This window comes from Sinocyclocheilus anshuiensis, unplaced genomic scaffold, assembly GCF_001515605.1.
Source record: "Sinocyclocheilus anshuiensis isolate Anshui unplaced genomic scaffold, SAMN03320099.WGS_v1.1 scaffold993, whole genome shotgun sequence".
Lineage (NCBI taxonomy): Eukaryota > Metazoa > Chordata > Actinopteri > Cypriniformes > Cyprinidae > Sinocyclocheilus > Sinocyclocheilus anshuiensis.
In genome coordinates this window covers 253,991-273,152 of record NW_015557125.1, presented here as the reverse complement: position 1 = coordinate 273,152, position 19,162 = coordinate 253,991, and the positions used below count along the sequence as shown (strand labels likewise).

The following is a 19,162-nucleotide window of genomic DNA, read 5'->3' as shown; positions in this document are numbered from 1 at the left end:
ATCCAGTGGGGACATAATTATGGATTATAATGACTTATACTGTCTTTTTACGCGTTGTGTTGCATCGCGCCACGTAAACATAAAACCATGTCTGCATTTGTGATCGGAGAAATGACAAACAACAAGCGCTACTCTACACTGCCCAAAACTCGCGTTTGAATCATCAGTGGCAAATTCTTTAAATATGAAAAACAAACTTACAGTCTGTGAGTCAGAACAGCCGGCATTGTAGTCTACTCTCCCAGGATCAGGAAACAGTCCTCCATAAAATGTGCTGCACACATCTGAATATTTGGGTTGAACTGTTCTGGAACAGTGTTGTAAATACAACTTAACCACTGATTTCTAGTCATGTCCTCTTTTGGAAGACCAAAAAAAGTAGTTTCGCTTTCACAACGAAGCACACGGCGACTCCACAACATGGCAGCGGCAGCAACAATACTACAGCGAGAATAAAAGTTACGCCTTCTTTCTTTGCATGAACATTTGGGCGGCGTTATGCAAATCTTCCCACATAGTGATGTAGACATGTGGGGGCGTGTTAGAACGAGCCGTTTTAGGTAGGTGTGGCGGACTTTTAACTCTTATAAAGAATATCTCTGGATTTGAGACTTTAGTCTTTGCAACTTTACAGATCTTATTTATGCACCAAGAGCTTGTAACACTCCAAAGAGAAAGGAAGAATTGAAATCGCATCATATGACCCCTTTAAAAAACTAGTTCCCTCAAAAAATAAAATATAATAAATATTGAAATAAACAAAAATTATGTCATTTTACTCAGCTTGGTGTTGTTGATGTCAAACAGTGCTTAAACGGTTTTGGCCAGAATGAACTGGGCAGATCTAAAAGAGAGATTTAAATAAGGTATTTAAATTGAATAGAAGACAACAACAACAGCAACGACATCTAATTTAGATCTAAATAAAGATTTTGAACATAATAAATAATTTACTTGTGTTTTCCTCCAGTTTGTTATAAGACTATTTTTGTGAATAGCTGTCAGTTTAGGAAATACATTTCTATTAAAGGCACAATATGTAAGATTTTTTTATTAAAATATCCAAAAACCACTAGAACAGTGTTATATATTTTGCTGACTTGTGTACTTACATTATCCCAAATGTTTCGAAGAATATTTAAATCCAGAGAAATAAGCAATTTTAACTAGTGGCACGGACCATGTCCATCGTGTCATTGTGTCGCCTGCCAATTACGCCATAACCCCTCGATTTCCGGTTTTGTTTTGTAGAAAACAGAACTTTCAAATGTATCTAGTATGATAAAACAGTGCTGTTTTTTTTCCCCCACATATGCACGAGTGGCGAAAATTACATATTGTGTCTTTAAGTTACTTCATGTGATTCTGTGAATGGATATCATTAAAATATTAATCATTATTTATTGAGAGACTCTTTATGGATCAGTTCTTAGGAATTTTATGTTGTCTTCAACTTAGAAGGATAGTTCTCTCAAAAAAAATAAATACAAATAAAAATTCAGTCATTTTTTACTCACCTCGGTGTTCTGATCTAAAGCAGTAGGCTATGACCTTCCTTTTTCCGAAAACGCAGCGAGACATTTAAAGATGTCCTACTCGCGCTCGATCATATAATATAGGCTATAAGAACTCTTCTCTTCAAGCTTTGAAGAAAGGAGCAAACGCCTCATACCTACTCCTTTGCGACTCGTGCCGAAAGATATACAATAGGTTCTCTGAAGTAATTATGTCCGTTACGTTTGTCGGTTCTCATTGATTTAACGCGAGCCCTGATTTCAAACAATGGACGCGAATTTTCCTTTGCGCGCTGGCATTTATTTAAGCACTTTATTGTTATTTAAAGTGCTCAGAAAGCCAAGTCATAACTTCAGAACAACACCAAGGGAGGAATTATTGATTTTGTGTGTGTGTGTATATAGCCTACTATCCCTTTAAATTACCACAGATAATCAAACTTATCCCTCAGATTGTAAAACTGAACCATAAATGCACTACTGGAAAATGTTAACAAATTAACATGAGAATGATAGAATCATGACAAAATAAAAAGTATACCTGGTTTAACATCTACACACAAAGATGCCAGGAAAGGATGTGAGGTAACTATTCTGTGCTTATATGAATGTCGCCCATAACCACTCAAATAACACACATTTATACTGAAAAATTCAATTAAGTGGCTATTTTTGCTTTTAAAGATTTTTAAGACACTTGACTTAACCCTTTAATTGTCACCCCCCATTTTTTAAAATAGGCATGCAGGTGCACTATCCAAACTTAAATTGTTGTAATTTATGAACACTTTGGAATACAGACATAAGGTTAGGCTCTTTTTAAAGAAGAAAATCAGCAGATTATCGCAAAAGTGGAATTTGTTTTAAAGAATTAAAGTATCAAAAAGTTATGCTAGTTTAAATTTACTGTAAAGAAAATGCACTATTAATTTTATTTTATATATAATAAATATTTTACATAACAGGTTTTACTCTAAAATTGGTATAAAATTGAAGCCTTATGTCTAAATAAGTTATGTTCCAAATTTGAAGTTGATATGAAAAAAATGTAGGTTCCTGTGAGATTTTATTTAGGGCATTATACCACAAATAGCCACCGGGTGCCATCCAAACTCCATTAAAAAAATTTTTTATGCATTTTTCTGTCACAAATGTCTAGATTTCTCTGTCAATATTACTTCTATCTCAAAAAATCCTGAGACTAAGACCTTTCCAATGATATGTTTTTTGTCAAGATTATAAAAAGTTTCGATTGTAAAAGAGCGTAATGCATTTTGTAATATGACACTTAACACCGCCCACTAAGGGGGAGGAGACCGCCAAAAGATTTTAAAGTACCATTTTCATGGTAATGCAATGTCCGATTTCAAAATGGTTTTCACAGGATGAATCTTGGGCTTCTAAGCTTTCAAATGATATTTGATTTATGATGATTACTAAAGGATTTGATAGAGAAAAGTGACAACAAAAAAAGAGTGCTAAGCGTCCCACAGGTGGGACGGTGACAGTTAAGGTTAAGTGACTTTACCATTGTAATTGTATTACTGTGAACATATTTCAAATTCATTTATACAAAAATTGTTTTTCCCTGTTTTTATAAATTAACTTAGGACCTCAAAACCACACTTTAAATGACACACAGGACTTTGGTTGATCATATTTGATTTTATTGTTCAACAGGATGCAAAAAAAATGTTTATGAACATCATTCAAATAGTTTATTACTTGGCTAAGCTCTATTTTATGGTTCCAGAAGTAAGAAATAAACATCATCTTAGAAGGACAGAAACACTAATGTGAAGGTAATGCCCTTCCTCACTGAACATTTGTTCATCATTCGTCACTAATGCACACAGAACCATAAATGCTTTGTGAAAAATATAATATGTCACCACTCTCAGGATCTATATGGTCTGTTTTATCATTCAGTGGAAATGCAGATTTGTTGTCTTTGAATCAGTAACATTGCTTTGATATTCTAATGGTCACCTGTCAGGGATGATTGCTTCATAAGACATCATGTGATTTAAACTATAGCAGACATTCTGCTTCAATCATCATCATTTCAGATCTGCTGTACTTGATTTGTGAGCTCAGGGTTTCTGAGCGAGCAGCGTGCTAAGTTTGATCTTGCCGTCCATAGACGCGGTGAGGCAGGTGCCGCAGTCCATAGCTGAGCACCAATCAACCGTCACGACGGGCGCTTTATGACCGCCGAGAGACAAGACGCTTTCCAGACCAGCGTCCGCCTTATTCAACTAGACAAGAGCAGAGCAGATATGAGGTTAGATCCATAACATTAAAACTACAACCATGAATAAACATTCTGATACATGAACTAAAATAAACATTAACTGAAATCAAATAAAATATATATATTAAAAGAAAACATATTTTATTACAGCTATAGTTGCCAAAGCATCATTTCTTATTTTTGTTTAGTTTTAGTTTATTGAATACAAAAATTAATAAAAACAATATAGATATTTAAAATAACAATAATAATAATAATAGTAATGAGAAAAACGGACAACCAAATACTAAAACTGAAGAGTTAAAAAAATGATAGCTGCAATAAAATGAAATATAAATAACTAAAACTTATTTCAGCTAGTTGCAAAAGTAGCATTTCTCATTTCTGTCGAAGTACTAAAATAACTGAAACTAAAACTGAAATAAACTTGATAAAACTACATAGACATATTTAAAAGAAACTAATAAAATTACTAAAACTAGAATTAAAATAAATGTTAACTAAACATTTTATTTCAGAAAGTTGTAAAGGCAGCATGTCATTTTTGTTTAGATTAAGTTCAAGTACTAAAATAACTCAAACTTAAGCAAAAACATTTATAAAAGCTAAAGAGACAAAATAATAAAAAATGAGGTAAATAACCAAACAAAATTACTAAAACTTGAACTAACCTTAAAATGAAAACACAAAAAAAACTACCTTACTATACTATAAAACTATATCAATGATACTAAAACAACCCTGGTTTATCCACCTTTTTCTTCCCGTAAAACTGGGCGTGGCCATTTTTTAATTCTATGGGTCTGGCTTCCTGTCTCATCCGCGTCAAGCTATTTTTAGCTGTACAAAACAGTTTGTTTTGCTGCTTGATATTGAAAATTGGTGTGTCTTACCATATTTTTTTAACATATTATCTTAATTATGAACACACTGGTTTATAATGCAAACAGTTTTACCGTTTACTGCACGTTGTTATTCTTCTCATTATTTCCCTATAGGGGCTAATGAACCGGAAGTCTTGCCCATAGGCTTACTTCCGCATTGAAGAAAAAGGTGGATAATGACAAAAACAAAATACTGGTGACAAAACCAAACTGATCTGACAGGTGTGAGTGGTTGGTAAATGTATTTTTACCCGGTAGATAACTCCTCCGCTGCTGGAGCAGGTGAGAACATGTTGCCCCTCAGAGTCGAAAGCAAAGAGTCGACCGCGTGGAACCTGAACCTGTTTATAACCACTGTAACCCGACAGGACAAATGGCCCCACGGCATCCTGGGTCAGCGAGTACTCCGACTGTTTCACGCCACAGCGGTGGATATTCCACTGAACAAACTGACAACAAACAAAACATGACGTTTAGTGATGAATCTACACTTAACTCTAGATATTCCTACAAAAATCCCAAAAATTCCCATCACCTTCCCATCTTCTCCGATGCTGAAGACGGTGTTCTCGTCGTAGCTGAACTCCACGCTGTACACTTCACCATCATGAGCCTTCCAGCTCAATGCACTCTCATAGCGCTGCATGTCTGCAGAGAAACGCAGCAGAAACAAACACTTCAACATGCAGAATAAATGTGAGCCACATGAAGTTTAAAAGACGATTAATATCCAGTAATATTATCAATTGAACTGCACTGACACCATTGGATGAGAACAAAATTTAACTGATTGTAAACTGAATTGAGCCAAATAATGACACTTCTGTTAATTGAACTTGTTTCTTAACTGATGAACTTTGAAACATTGACACTGTTATTGAACTGAATTGAATCAACATTGAAATTATGACAATGTTGAACTAAACTGTGCTGAAAAATAACACTATTGTCTTCTATAGAGCTGCTTAATAGCTGAAATTGAATTAGTTTCATAATTGATTAATTTTGCAACATTGACACTGTTATTGAACTGAACCGAATCAACACTGAACCGAACTGAATAAACACTGAACTAAACTTTTAGAGAGTCTTTTGTAGAGCTGCTTTATAGCTAAAATGGAATTAATTTCATAATAATTAATTTTGCAATGAATTTATTACTGAACTGAACTGAATCAGCATTGAACACTGAAATAAATTGAGATGAATAATGACTGTTTTTGAATTTGTTTTATAATTAATGCACTTTGGAACATCAACCCTGTTATTAAACTGAACTGAACCAACATTGAACTAAATTGAATCAATATTGAACTAAATTGAGCTAAATAATTACATTATTGTCATCCGTAAAGCTGCTTTACAGCTGAATTGAATTTGCATCACAATTGATGAATTTTACAAGACTGATAAAGTTATTGAACTCAACTGAATCAACAATGAACAGAACTGAAGCAAAATTGAACTGAACTGATCTGAATAGTGACTATTGTTTTCTGTAGAGCTGCTTTACAGCTGAAATTGAATTAATTTCATAATTGATCAATTTTGCAACATTGTTACTGAACTGATTTGAATTAACACTGAGTTGAATTGAGTTAAATAATGACTGTTTTTGAATTTGTTTTACGATTGATAAAACTTTGGAACATCGACACTGTTATTGAGCTGAACAGAATTTGGAACTTTGGAACACTGACAATTAACTGAATTGAGCTGAAATTAAAATAATGACACTATTGTCTTCTGTAGAGCAGAACAGCTGAAATTTGTTTCATAATTGATGTAATTTACAACAGTAATGCTGCTTTCCTGAAACAGTTTTGTATAAAGCACTATAGAAATAAATATGACTAAATCTACATCTCAGTTCAATTTGGTCACCATGATAACCTTCTCACCGAACAGTCGTATCATCCCGTCTGCGGCTCCGGTCACCAGCAGGTTTCCGTTGTGGTTAAACGCCGTACAGTTTATAGCGACCGGCCCCGGCTCCAGCGCAAACTGCAGCTGAACGCAACAAGAAAATCATAATTAAAATTAGTTTTGTTTGTTTGTTTTATTATATATATAAAGCACTATTAAAACAACACAAGGTTGACTAATGTGCTGTACAATAACAACAGCTAATAAAAAATTAGACCAACATCTCTGAAAGGAAAAAGACTGATAAATAAATAAGCAAATAAAACAAACATCACAGGAGAAAACGAGAGCCACTTTGCTAGATCAATCTGTTGAGCCAAAACCTAATTCTAATCAATACAATCTCAAATTTCTTTTAAAAGAGCCCAATGTGGGTGAAAGTCTAAGATATAAAGGCAAGCTATTCCAACGCTTTGGGGCCACCACTGAAAATGCCCGGTCGCTACTCAATTTCAATCTTGTCCTAGGGACGTCTAAAATCTTCTGGTTTGATGAGCTTAGATTCCTTTGAGGTTTGTGTACATGTAGAAGATCAGTTAAATAAGAGGGTGCCGAATTGTGTAAAGCCTTATACACTCTTAAAAATAAAGGTGCTTCACGATGCCACAGAAGAACCTTTTTGTCTAAATGGTTCCATAAAAAGCCTTTAACATCTGAAGAAACTTTCTGTTTCACAAAAGGTTCTTTGTGGCAAAAGAAGGTTCTTCAGATTATAAAAAGGTAAGAAAGAGATGGTTCTTTAAAGAACCTTTGACTGAATGGTTCTTTGTGGAACCAAAAATTATTCTTCTATGGCATCGCTGTGAAGAACCTTTAAAGCACCTTTATTTTTAAGAGTGTATACTAAAATAAGTAAGTTAAAATCGACACTGTAATGAACTGGAAGCCAGTGTAAAGTAGCTAAAATAGGTGATATATTCAGTTTTTTTAAGAACACCCATCAGTAATCTAGCAGCAGCATTCTGTACTAATTGTAAGCGATTTGCATACAATTTACAATTGCATACAAGTTGCATACGAGTTGAATACTTGCACCTGCATACAACGAGTTTTTAGTCGTTGCATTTCTGTGTTGGTGTCGTTTGGCTCCAGTACCTGCTGTTTGACGGTTTTGGTGTCCCACAGCAGCAGCTGTCCGGATACGGGAGCCGAAACTCGTGCATCGCCCTCCGTCGCAACACCAGAATGAGCAGCTTGAGCCGCGGCGGCGCAAACGAACGACGTTCCGCTCGGACTGCAGGCCAGCGACAGGATCCTGAACACACACAGGAAGCTCAGTGGAATAGGAATCTACTGCATGTCTACTGTATACTGTCTGTATACCTGGTGCATTATGGGTAATCTGTGAGGGCTCACCGTGGATGGACGTCGTCTATTGACATCTCGTACAGGCTCTTCTTGGCCTCCGTGTCGTAAAGTTTTACCGTGCCGACGCCACTGCCGAGCAACAGCTATAGGAGGAAAATCACCACATAAACCAATAAAACCAAGCAAATACTACACTATTGAACTTACACTATTGTTCAAAATAATAATAATAATAATACTTTAATTCAGCAAGGATGCATTAAATTGCACAAATGCCAGTAAAGACATTTATAATGTTACAAAAAGATTTCAATTTCAAATAAATGCTGTTCTTTTGAACTTTCTATTCATCAAAGAATCCTAAAAAAAAAAAATTTTAACACGGTTTCCACAAAAACGGTTTTCAACATTGATAATAATCAGAAATGTTTCTTGAGCAGTAAATCAGCATATTAGAATGATTTCTGAAGGATCATGTGACACTGAAGACAGGAGTAATTATGCTGGAAATTACATTTAAAAATATATTCAAATCAGGGTTATTACAGTATAACAAAAAAAACACACACATTTTCATTACTTGGAATAAAATAAAATATTACAACTTACTAAGGCAACATTTGTCATTTTTGTTTAGTTTAACCCGAAGAACTAAAAAAGCTAAAGCTAAATAAACTAAAATAAAAAATGTAATGTAAAAATAATGTAAAAGCTATATAGACATATAAAAAAATGACAAAATGACTAAACACTAACAAATATTAAAATTAAAACAACTAAAACTTTAATAGTATATCAATGATACTAAAATAACACTGATTCAAATAAAAATCCATTATTTTAAATTGTACTAATATTTCACAATATTACTGCAGGAGAAACTTCTTTCAAAAACACCAACCCCAAACTTTTTGGTAGAGTGTGATTGTTTTTAATAGAAATATTTACAGCTTAAATATATTAAACATGCTTAATTGCACCCCTTAAAAATGCAATATGCATCATGGGGTTCATTTATTAGGCTAAATCTATTTATCAGTGTTTGTTCACAGAAAAAGTGATTTACCAGTCTGTCGGGTTTGGCTGCCCATTCCAGAGAGAGCAGTGGGGACTTGGACATGATAGTGGCTTTGGTTTGCATGATGGGATTGAAAGCCCAAACCTTCACCACCCCGTCCACATCCAGACTGGCCACTCTCCTGCCGGAGCAGTCCACCCTAAAAGCACAAACATGAAACTAAAAACCAGAATGACTGACATAGCTCAAAAACTGCTTCTGCTGCATGAACAGCTATATTCAATGTTAACTGTCTACACTCACCTGCAGTGCATGATGGATGAGTGATGCTCTCCGTACTCCTCCTGACTCAGCTTAATGAAGGGCTGCTCCACTGAAGCTCCGCCCACTTCACAGACTCGCGTCTGATTGGTGGAGTCTGTTTGATCAGGAAGAGCTTCGGTTTGAGCGTCTGGATCCGAATCGGTTTTCTTCTCCGAGCTCTGTGGAGATCAGAAACACAATAATGCACAGAAACGTTCCATACAGACCTCACATGATGATTTCGGCACGTTTAATATCCAAACTGAGATAACAGCGGTGACCTCCCACTCCCATGATGCACTACAAATGACACAAAGTTCTAGATACACTCTCAAACCTCTTATATATTTGTATATATCTTAATATTTTGTAATAATCTAGAAATATATTTTATTGGAAATACTTTACAATAAGTTCAAGTCCGTTTGTTGGCATTAGTTTACTAACAATGAAAAATACTTCTAAAGCATTTATTAAACTTAATGTTAAATTCAACATTTACTAATACATTATTAAGATCAAAAGTTCTATCTGTTAATATTATTTAATGGACTTAATGAGTTTTTTTTTTTTTTATATCTTAACAAATCAATTATTTGCTAAAAGATATAGTATATTTCAACCCAATGTAAAGCATGTTATTTTCCAGAAAATTAATCTGAACATTTGGACAAAGCCAGGCTCAAAATTCTTGTTTGATTTTGTTGACATATTAGAAGAGTTAAAGATTTTTACAGAGGGGTTTTTGAATATCTCTTTTTATCACTCCATAAATCAGAAAATATTGTCAACAGACATAAAAAAAAAAAACACATTTTTGCCATGTTTTTAGGAATAAAAAAAGTCAAGTGAATGATATATGAACAAACCCCTCAGAAAAAAACCTTCAGAATATAGAGAGGAATAAAACTGTAAGTTTTGGTGTATGCAAGTTCTGCTGAAGTGGAGAAACAAACTCACAACCAGTAAAGATATGCATTTTCACCACGTTTTTAGGAATAAAATGCCATATAAATCAGTGTGAATGATTTATGAACAAACCCCTCAGTAAAAACCTTCAGAATATAGAGAGGAATAAAATTGTAAGTTTTGGTGTATGCAAGTTCTGCTGAAGTGGAGAAACAAACTCACAACCAGTAAAGATATGCATTTTCACCACGTTTTTAGGAATAAAATGCCATATAAATCAGTGTGAATGATTTATGAACAAACCCCTCAGTAAAAACCTTCAGAATATAGAGAGGAATAAAATTGTAAGTTTTGGTGTATGCAAGTTCTGCTGAAGTGGAGAAACAAACTCACAACCAGTAAAGATATGCATTTTCACCACGTTTTTAGGAATAAAATGCCATATAAATCAGTGTGAATGATTTATGAACAAACCCCTCAGTAAAAACCTTCAGAATATAGAGAGGAATAAAATTGTAAGTTTTGGTGTATGCAAGTTCTGCTGAAGTGGAGAAACAAACTCACAACCAGTAAAGATATGCATTTTCACCACGTTTTTAGGAATAAAATGCCATATAAATCAGTGTGAATGATTTATGAACAAACCCCTCAGTAAAAACCTTCAGAATATAGAGAGGAATAAAATTGTAAGTTTTGGTGTATGCAAGTTCTGCTGAAGTGGAGAAACAAACTCACAACCAGTAAAGATATGCATTTTCACCACGTTTTTAGGAATAAAATGCCATATAAATCAGTGTGAATGATATATGAACAAACCCCTCAGTAAAAACCTTCAGAATATAGACAGGAATAAAACTGCAAAGTTTGGTGTATGTAAGTTCTGCTGAAGTGGAGAAAAAACTTTTAAAGACATGGATTAGAATTTAAATTTACATACTCAAATAGATAAAGTGCAATAAAGTAAACACTTAAATGTGTATTTTGGATGTTTTCTTTCCACTTGTCTGAAAGAAAACAACTTCTTTTTTTAAACCAGTTGTTATTAAAGCAAAATAGCCCAAAATCTCAAAATTGACCATTGCATGAAAAAACTGTGGTTTTGCCTTAAACCTGGATTTCTTTGTCGGATTAGTAGTTCATTCCCTCATAAAATATCATCTTGTATCTTTGTTATTTTCTGAGTTTCAAATAGGTTTTATTGTTTTAGACCAAAGTTACAATCATGATTCATCTGAAGGCTGTTTAGTTTGGGTTATGGATCAGAACGTTTAAAGGAAAATGTACTTCCTGAACCAAAAGCACTGAATGAGTGAGTGGCTACTGTTGTGCCAGTGTCATGTGAGGAGCAAAACACAGAAAAGCAGTGAACATGTTGGATGAGAGTGAGAGAGAGAGAAAGACAGAGGGGCCTTTGTTTGGCTCTGGTGGATATTTTCTCAGACCTGTTGTGGGAGCCTGGAGAGCAGCTCTTTTCTCTCTTTCTCGTGGTCATGCTGTCGTCTCTGTCGGGAATGACCTGTGGTCAAATCCACCGTCGCCGTGGAAACAGTGAGCATCTTCAAGTCTTTTGCGGAAGGCAGATCTTTTGCTTTCGCAGACTGAAAAACAATCACAGACAGAAAAACCATCAAATTAGCAGAAAGACACAGAAAAACAGGGTCTAAACTCAACCGTTTACTAGATCAGCAGTTTTCAAACTGGGATCCCGGAAGCCACAGTGGGCCACAACGAAGTGTCTGTGGAATAGTTACAAGAAAAAAAAAGTAAAATAAAATAAAAAAATGTAAAGCAAAGCTAAATAAATAACTACAAAAAGTTAGTTAATAAAAATTAGATTCAAATAAATAATAAAAAACAGCACAGAGCTAAGAGTAGAAAAAGCTTAATGCAACTTAATAAATAAATAATTAGATTAAAAAAAATAAATAATACAGTTATCAATACAGTACAATACAACAATAAGTATTAACAATAATAATGAAAATAAAAAATATAAAACAAGATTGAAATAAATACACTTTAAAATTAGATTATAATAAATAAATATTACAGTACATCTAACAGTACAGTACTTTAATGAGTAGAAGAAAACAATAGCAAAACTTAAATATTTCCTAAATAATATTTTTATAATATTAAATTTTCACAGTATAAATTTGTTCTATTTACATCTTTATATATGCCTTTAAATTTTTTTACAAAATAATTGTAAACACACTTAATATAACACTTATCAATTCATTGTTACACTATGCATTTTAAATTTGGTTATAATTATTTACGGCAAGATATAATGTATTACAATGCACACTATGAATAATTATAATGCATTATAGCCTTTAATAACCCTTTATAATTCATTATACATAAAGGCTTTAAATTGCCAAGGCAACATTTCTCCTTTTCATTTAGTTTACCATGATGTACTAGAATAACTAAAACTAAAACTGAAATAAAATTAATACAAAACTTTTTAGACACATTTAAAAAATAATAAATACAAAAACAACAAAAAAAAAATGTGTAAAATTAAAATGAAAACAGAAAATACAAAAACAACGATTCTAAAATACTGATACTGATGTACCTGCGTGACGGCAGGGTCCTTCCAGGGCGAGGATTGTGGCCCCGGGGCCGGTTTCCCAGGGGCCCGTCGGGTCTGAGGGAGGAAGGTGGAGAAGAAGTTTCTGGACGGCGTGGTCATGTTGACGTTCCTCTGACTGGACACGAGATCTCTAAGAGAAAACAGACGAAACATCGCTCACGTTTCTGAAAACACATTTATATAAATTAATTAATTTATATACTTATTAAATAAAGACTGAATACTGAACTTTATAGAATGAATGAATGTAAACACACACACACACACACACACACACACACACACTCACACACACACTCGCACACACTCGCACACAAACACTAGCTGACCTCCCGCTCACTTCCCTTCCTCTGTTTATCCTGTTCCTGGTTCCATCGCCTTGATTCTCCAGTAAATCACACAAAGAGGCTTTTTGTCAAGAATCGTTGCAGTTTGATTGTATAAAATGTGATTTAATTTTCATAAAGAGCTCAAAATGGTTGCAGAAATGTGACCCTGGACCACAAAACCAGTCATAAGTCTCAATTTTGTGAAAGCTGAATAAATAAGCTTTCCATTGATGCATGGTTTGTTAAGATCGGACAATATTTGGCCGAGATACAACTATTTGAAAATCTGGAATCTGAGGGTGCAAAAAAATCTAAATATTGAGAAAATCATCTTTAAAGTTGTCCAAATGAAGTTCTTAGCAATGCATATTACTAATCATAAATTAAGTTTTGATATATTTACAGTAGGAAATTTACTAAATATCTTCATGGAACATGATCTTTACTTAATATCCTAATGATTTTTGGCATAAAAGAAAAATCAATCATTTTGACCCATACAATGTATTGTTGGCTATTGCTACAAGACTTAAGACTGCTTTTGTGCTCCAGGGTCACATATGAACTTTACACCTCATTTAGATGTTATTTGTGCAAATACATTATGCTTTAAATGTATGCAATGAAGTTTTGATTTCATATTTTCACATGATTTCTGATCCTGAGATGATCTGAATCGCAGTGAATGCACGGAAAAGATCACAGACACAAACGCGTCAAATCAAGACTATGGTGAGAAAGTGACATTTCAAGTGAATGTTTATTCACTAATCAAACTCTGTCAGTCTCATTATAAGAAGTTGATATATCTGTATTGTGTGAAATGGTTAAAAGCGGATGATTGCAGTCCTACAGTCTCCTCACAGCTCAGTGTCTCCCAGTCGGTCCATGTGCTGGACATACGGCGGCAGTTTGTGATGGACCATCTCCTCATCTCTCTTCTGCCGCCATTCTCCTTGAAGAGCAAATAACTGGAACAAATGGAGATCTTAGATTACGGACCTGTTTCCATCGTAAGTGCAGCACTGTACATGTTTGCAAACTAAGGGATGAGCTCAACAATAATGTTTTACATTCTGTTCTAGTGAAAATAATTTTTTCATTTAGTACTACCTTGAAATAATATAGCATTATAATTTTATTATATTTTATATAATATATATGGGTCAAAGACGAAGAAGGGTTTAAGCATAAAAACAATAAGTGTAATACTGCTTTAAATGGTTGTTGTTTCCCCCCCCACCAAAAAATTAAAAGGTTTTCTGTTTAATTTAATTGCAATTTTGTTTCTTATTCTTTTATATATTTTAATATGTACACGTCAGAATAAGCATGTTGTTTGAATTTTTACATAAATATTGTGTTACACTGAATGACAACGTAACATTATTTCAACCAAATTTTGACATTTTATTCTCCAAAAACTTATTTGAAACCTTAAAAGTAGACATTTTACTTATATTTCATGTGCTTTCTATGAACATAAAATCACTTTTGTACATTTCTTTTGATGCGGACATCTTAATGTCTTTGACCCATTATATATTTGAATATATATTTGAATATATATATATTTTATTATTATTAAGTATATTTTTCATATTAATGAACGGCATTTATATAATTATTAATATTAATTATTTAAAAAATATTTAAAAAGTACTATTTTTAAGTATATATTTACATATAAATGAATAAATTAATGCATATATTAATAACTTTAAATTATTAATCACTATGAATTCATTATCAGCATAAATTATGTAGTACTACTAGTGCCTTGAGTGTAAGAAAGGCACACTACAAATAAAATGTATCATTATTATTTCATTATTAAGTATATAATACTGAATTTTATATTCATTAATATATTAATGATATTATCAACATAAATTATGTAGTACTACCTTAAATTAATATCTTTTTATGGTGTTATTATTTGTATCATTATTATTTAATTTATTATTGCTAATATCATGCTATTGTTATTATTGCATTATATAATGTATGCATTTATATAATACTGAATATTATATTTATTAATATATTAATGGTATTTTTAACTATTCATCAGTATAAATTCAGCACAAATTTATCTATTTATTAACAGTACTTTATTATTAATAATAATTTTATTATTTAGCATTTAGTATTAACTATATTATTTAGTATGACTTTTTAAAGAGTTATTATTTTATATTATATTATATTCCTTATTAATAATATTTGTAATATTTATTGATCAGTATAAATTCATTATCAGCATTGTAAGTGACACATTGCACTCGTTTGCAAACTAAGTATTGAGCGGAACGATATATTTTGCCTTTCATTCTAGTGGACATTTTTACAATGGACTGAAACTAACAGGCGTTACTAACTAAACCAACTGAACTACTAAACAGTGAAGCCCTCACCATCTGTCTGAGCTCCTCGTTCTCCTCCTGCACAGTTTTGATTCTCTGTACTTCACTGTCGAAGCTCAAGAGCACAGGCTGAGGTGAAGCTGTTAAGGAGCTCAATCAGTCTGACCTCATTATAATGAACGCACATCTACAATCAGTACATGAGAACATTGAGTGTCATTTCTAGGCATCAGTGTCACATTAATGCTATTTAAACAGCTGAGCATCCCATAATAGACAGTGTTTGGATATGCATGCACTGGAAGAGGACGCTCAGGAAGTTGTGCAGAGACACCAGGAAGGTGTCGGCCCACTGGCGGGAGAAATACGGAGAGAAGGAGGGATTCTGCTCCGGCGCCGGGATGAAGGGCAGAGCGAACCAATCACGCCACTCCGGCTGAGCCTGCAGCTCCAGCACCTGCTTCAGGAAAAACTCCTGCGTCTTCTCTGTATTCTTCATCTGAAACACAGCAGAGACACAAGACACCAGTCTCCCACTGATGAACTACACTTGGCAAAAGAGACTGAACAGACTTTTATTTATTATCATTATTATTTCATTTTTATTGCTATTTAACATTATCATTTAAAAATAAACATTTTACTATTATTATTATTTCATAGTACATACATATATTCATATATTACTATTATTTAATGCTATTATTTTTATGATCAATATTGATTATTATTTATGTTACCTATTATATTTTGATTTATTGATCAGTATAAATTCGTTATCAGGAACAATTTAGTACTACCTTCAAATAATTCAGATTTTTTTTATTACATAATTATTTTTATTGTTTATTTTTTAATTTATTGTTTATACAGGAAACATATTTACATACTAACGAATGATATTTTGAATTATGTAGAATTATTTATTATTGTTTTATGTTAAATACATCTTTTTAAATATTATGCTTATTACTATATTAATGATGTCATTTTTTTATTAGCATAAATTAGATTTAGTACTAGGAAATAATAAAGCTTTTTATTAAGCTGTTATTTATAAATGTATTTTTATATTAGATATGTTTATATTACTGAATAGCATTTATTATTATTATTATTGAATCTATTTGTTTGTATTAGATTATTTGGTGCATTATATTCATAAATATATTAATGACATTTTTAATTACAGATCACTAAAAAAACTCATTATCAGCATAAATTAAATTTACAATTACTCTGAAATAATATAACTTTATTATTTTATTATCATTATTGTTATTTAATTTTGTTATATTAGGTATATTTAGTGCATTATATTCATTAATATATCAATTATATTTTTAGTTATAGATCTGTATAAATTCACTATCGGCATAGATTAAATGTAGAACTACATTGAAATAATATAGTGCTTTTTTGCATAACATTAACAAAATTATAAGCGAAATCTGTGTAACGTCATGAAAAAGGCACAACAATACTAATTTAACAAAACAGGCTTCATTTTTTTTTATGCAAAATACATTTTCTTTTTGTTTTGATTTGTGTGTGAAACGTGAGTGTTCTGGAGAACCTGAACGGTGTGAATGAGGTAGAAGCGGTACAGACTGGTCCTCAGCTTGTTGACGGTGGGTCTGTAGACGTCCTCCAGTCTGGAGAAGAGCCTGCGGTCCAGATACGCCCAGTACTCCTTCAGACCCGTCAGATCAAAACTCTGAATCAGCTGCTGGAGCTGATCGATGATCTTATCAACCTGTGATAAAACACCAATCAACAATCCGCAAATCAGCACAACACAACATTTACACAGCATCACATCAGTGTCTCAGCAATGGATGCTCTGCAGTGAATGGGTGCCGTCAGAATGAGAATCCAAACAGCTGATAAAAACATCACAATAATCCACAAGTAATCCACAGCACTCCAGTCCATCAGTTAACATCTGGAGAAGACAAAAGCTAAAACAAATCCTTCATTAAGACGTTTTACATTCAAACGGTCACTTTTGGCCTAAATATGACTCCATAATCCATAATAACTCTTCCTCCAGTGAAAAAGTGCATCTGCTGTTGTCTCTCACATCAAAATCCAGCCACATATTTGTTTAGAGCTGTTTAAATGCTGCTTGATCTGTGCAGATTTCTCTCCTGATTCACACCAGAACACTTTTTCACTGCAGGAAGCATTATTATGGATTATGGACTCTATGTATTTTAGTTAAAAACATCTTAATGCTGGATTTGTCTCAGCTTTTGTCTTCTCCAGATGTTAACTGATGGACTGGAGTGCTGTGGATTACTTGTGGATTATTGTGATGTTTTTATCAGCTGTTTGGACTCTCAATCTGACGGCACCCATTCACTGCAGAGCATCCATTGCTGAGACACTGATGCAATGCTACATTTCTCCAAATCTGATGAAGAAACAAACTCATCCTGATCTTGTATGACCTGAAGGTGAGCACATTTTCAATTTTTGGGAGAACTATTCCTTTAACAGGTCAATAATGTACATTTGACTTGTGCATGTTCATGCATACTCATATTTGAATGCACTAACCTACTAAACCTTATATACTGTTTATTATGTCCTGTTGTTATTCAGTCCTACACACAGGGCTTCTGCAGATCAGATCAGGTGAATGCATGAATCTGCACACATAGACTCACTCTGAAGCCTTTCTCTTTGTCTGCTTTGATCTCTGAGTCCAGGTGCTTCAGTGTGCTGGTGAAACCGCGGTATATCAGATACTCTCGCACCAGATCATCCGTCCTCTCCACCGCTGAGGCCATTCTCACATAGTATCCTAATGCACACATACGGAAATAATGCACACACATGTAAATAATGCACACACACGGAAATAATGCACATAATGCACACACACGGAAATAATGCACACACATGTAAATAATGCACACACATGTAAATAATGCACACACACGGAAATAATGCACATAATGCACACACACGGAAATAATTCACACACACGGAAATAATGCACATAATGCACACACACGTAGATAATGCACACACACGGAAATAATGCACATAATGCACACACACGTAAATAATGCACATCTTGCACACAAAACATACACAATGCACATAATACATGAAATATAAATACGGCATTTTACATGCATGATTATTTTGCAGAGTAATTCCCAATAAATGAGTTCATATGAAAGTTGATAGTGTTCTCAGCAAAGATGAGCTCGTGTATGACACGATGTGTTTACTACATCGTTACAGACGATATAGTCGCGTATAAATAAATAAATAAATGCAATTAAAATGTTTTGAATGGAAACACAGTGATTAAAACAAATGAAGCGTTTACCTGATTAATAAATGTGTTTGGTGCGCCTCTTCCTGTTTTCAGCTTCTGCTCGTCATGTGATAGCAAGCGTCACGTGACGGATTCATGGGATGCCGTCACGTGCCGGACGTACAACAACAAAAACCCTCAATGAAGTCATGTAATAAGGCTAATAAACTCATAAAATGGAATTAATCTCAAGCATGCTGTTTTTAATTCTCAATGTCTTCATCGATTATTCTCAGTACTGAAATACTGTATTAAAATCATCCTACTAGACACTTATTTGAACTCTTAATAACTAATGCATGCATGCATAAGACATAAAAGCCTTTAAGATCTCTGTAGTATCTTAATGGTTTCTCCTAGACAGCAATGGGCTCCATTATGAAAGAACAAGGTATTCAGCAAAAGCACCCGG

At 33.5% G+C, this 19,162-nt stretch overlaps 1 protein-coding gene across 1 annotated transcript; it reads right to left on the bottom strand.

Moving 5' to 3' along the window:
* Positions 1 to 3,159: 3,159 nt before the first annotated feature.
* Positions 3,160 to 18,861, bottom strand: LOC107677859 (WD repeat-containing protein 91-like). The gene is made up of 16 exons (XM_016472922.1): positions 18,763 to 18,861; positions 18,089 to 18,225; positions 16,993 to 17,172; positions 15,708 to 15,915; positions 15,468 to 15,550; positions 13,915 to 14,021; positions 12,704 to 12,851; positions 11,559 to 11,714; positions 9,208 to 9,386; positions 8,953 to 9,103; positions 7,935 to 8,029; positions 7,674 to 7,833; positions 6,554 to 6,662; positions 5,188 to 5,300; positions 4,904 to 5,101; positions 3,160 to 3,772 (listed from the first exon to the last, which is right to left on the bottom strand). The coding sequence occupies exons 2-16, from the start codon at positions 18,209 to 18,211 to the stop codon at positions 3,608 to 3,610; spliced, it is 2,175 nt and encodes a 724-aa protein (XP_016328408.1). The 5' UTR covers positions 18,212 to 18,225; positions 18,763 to 18,861; the 3' UTR covers positions 3,160 to 3,607.
* Positions 18,862 to 19,162: the final 301 nt, after the last annotated feature.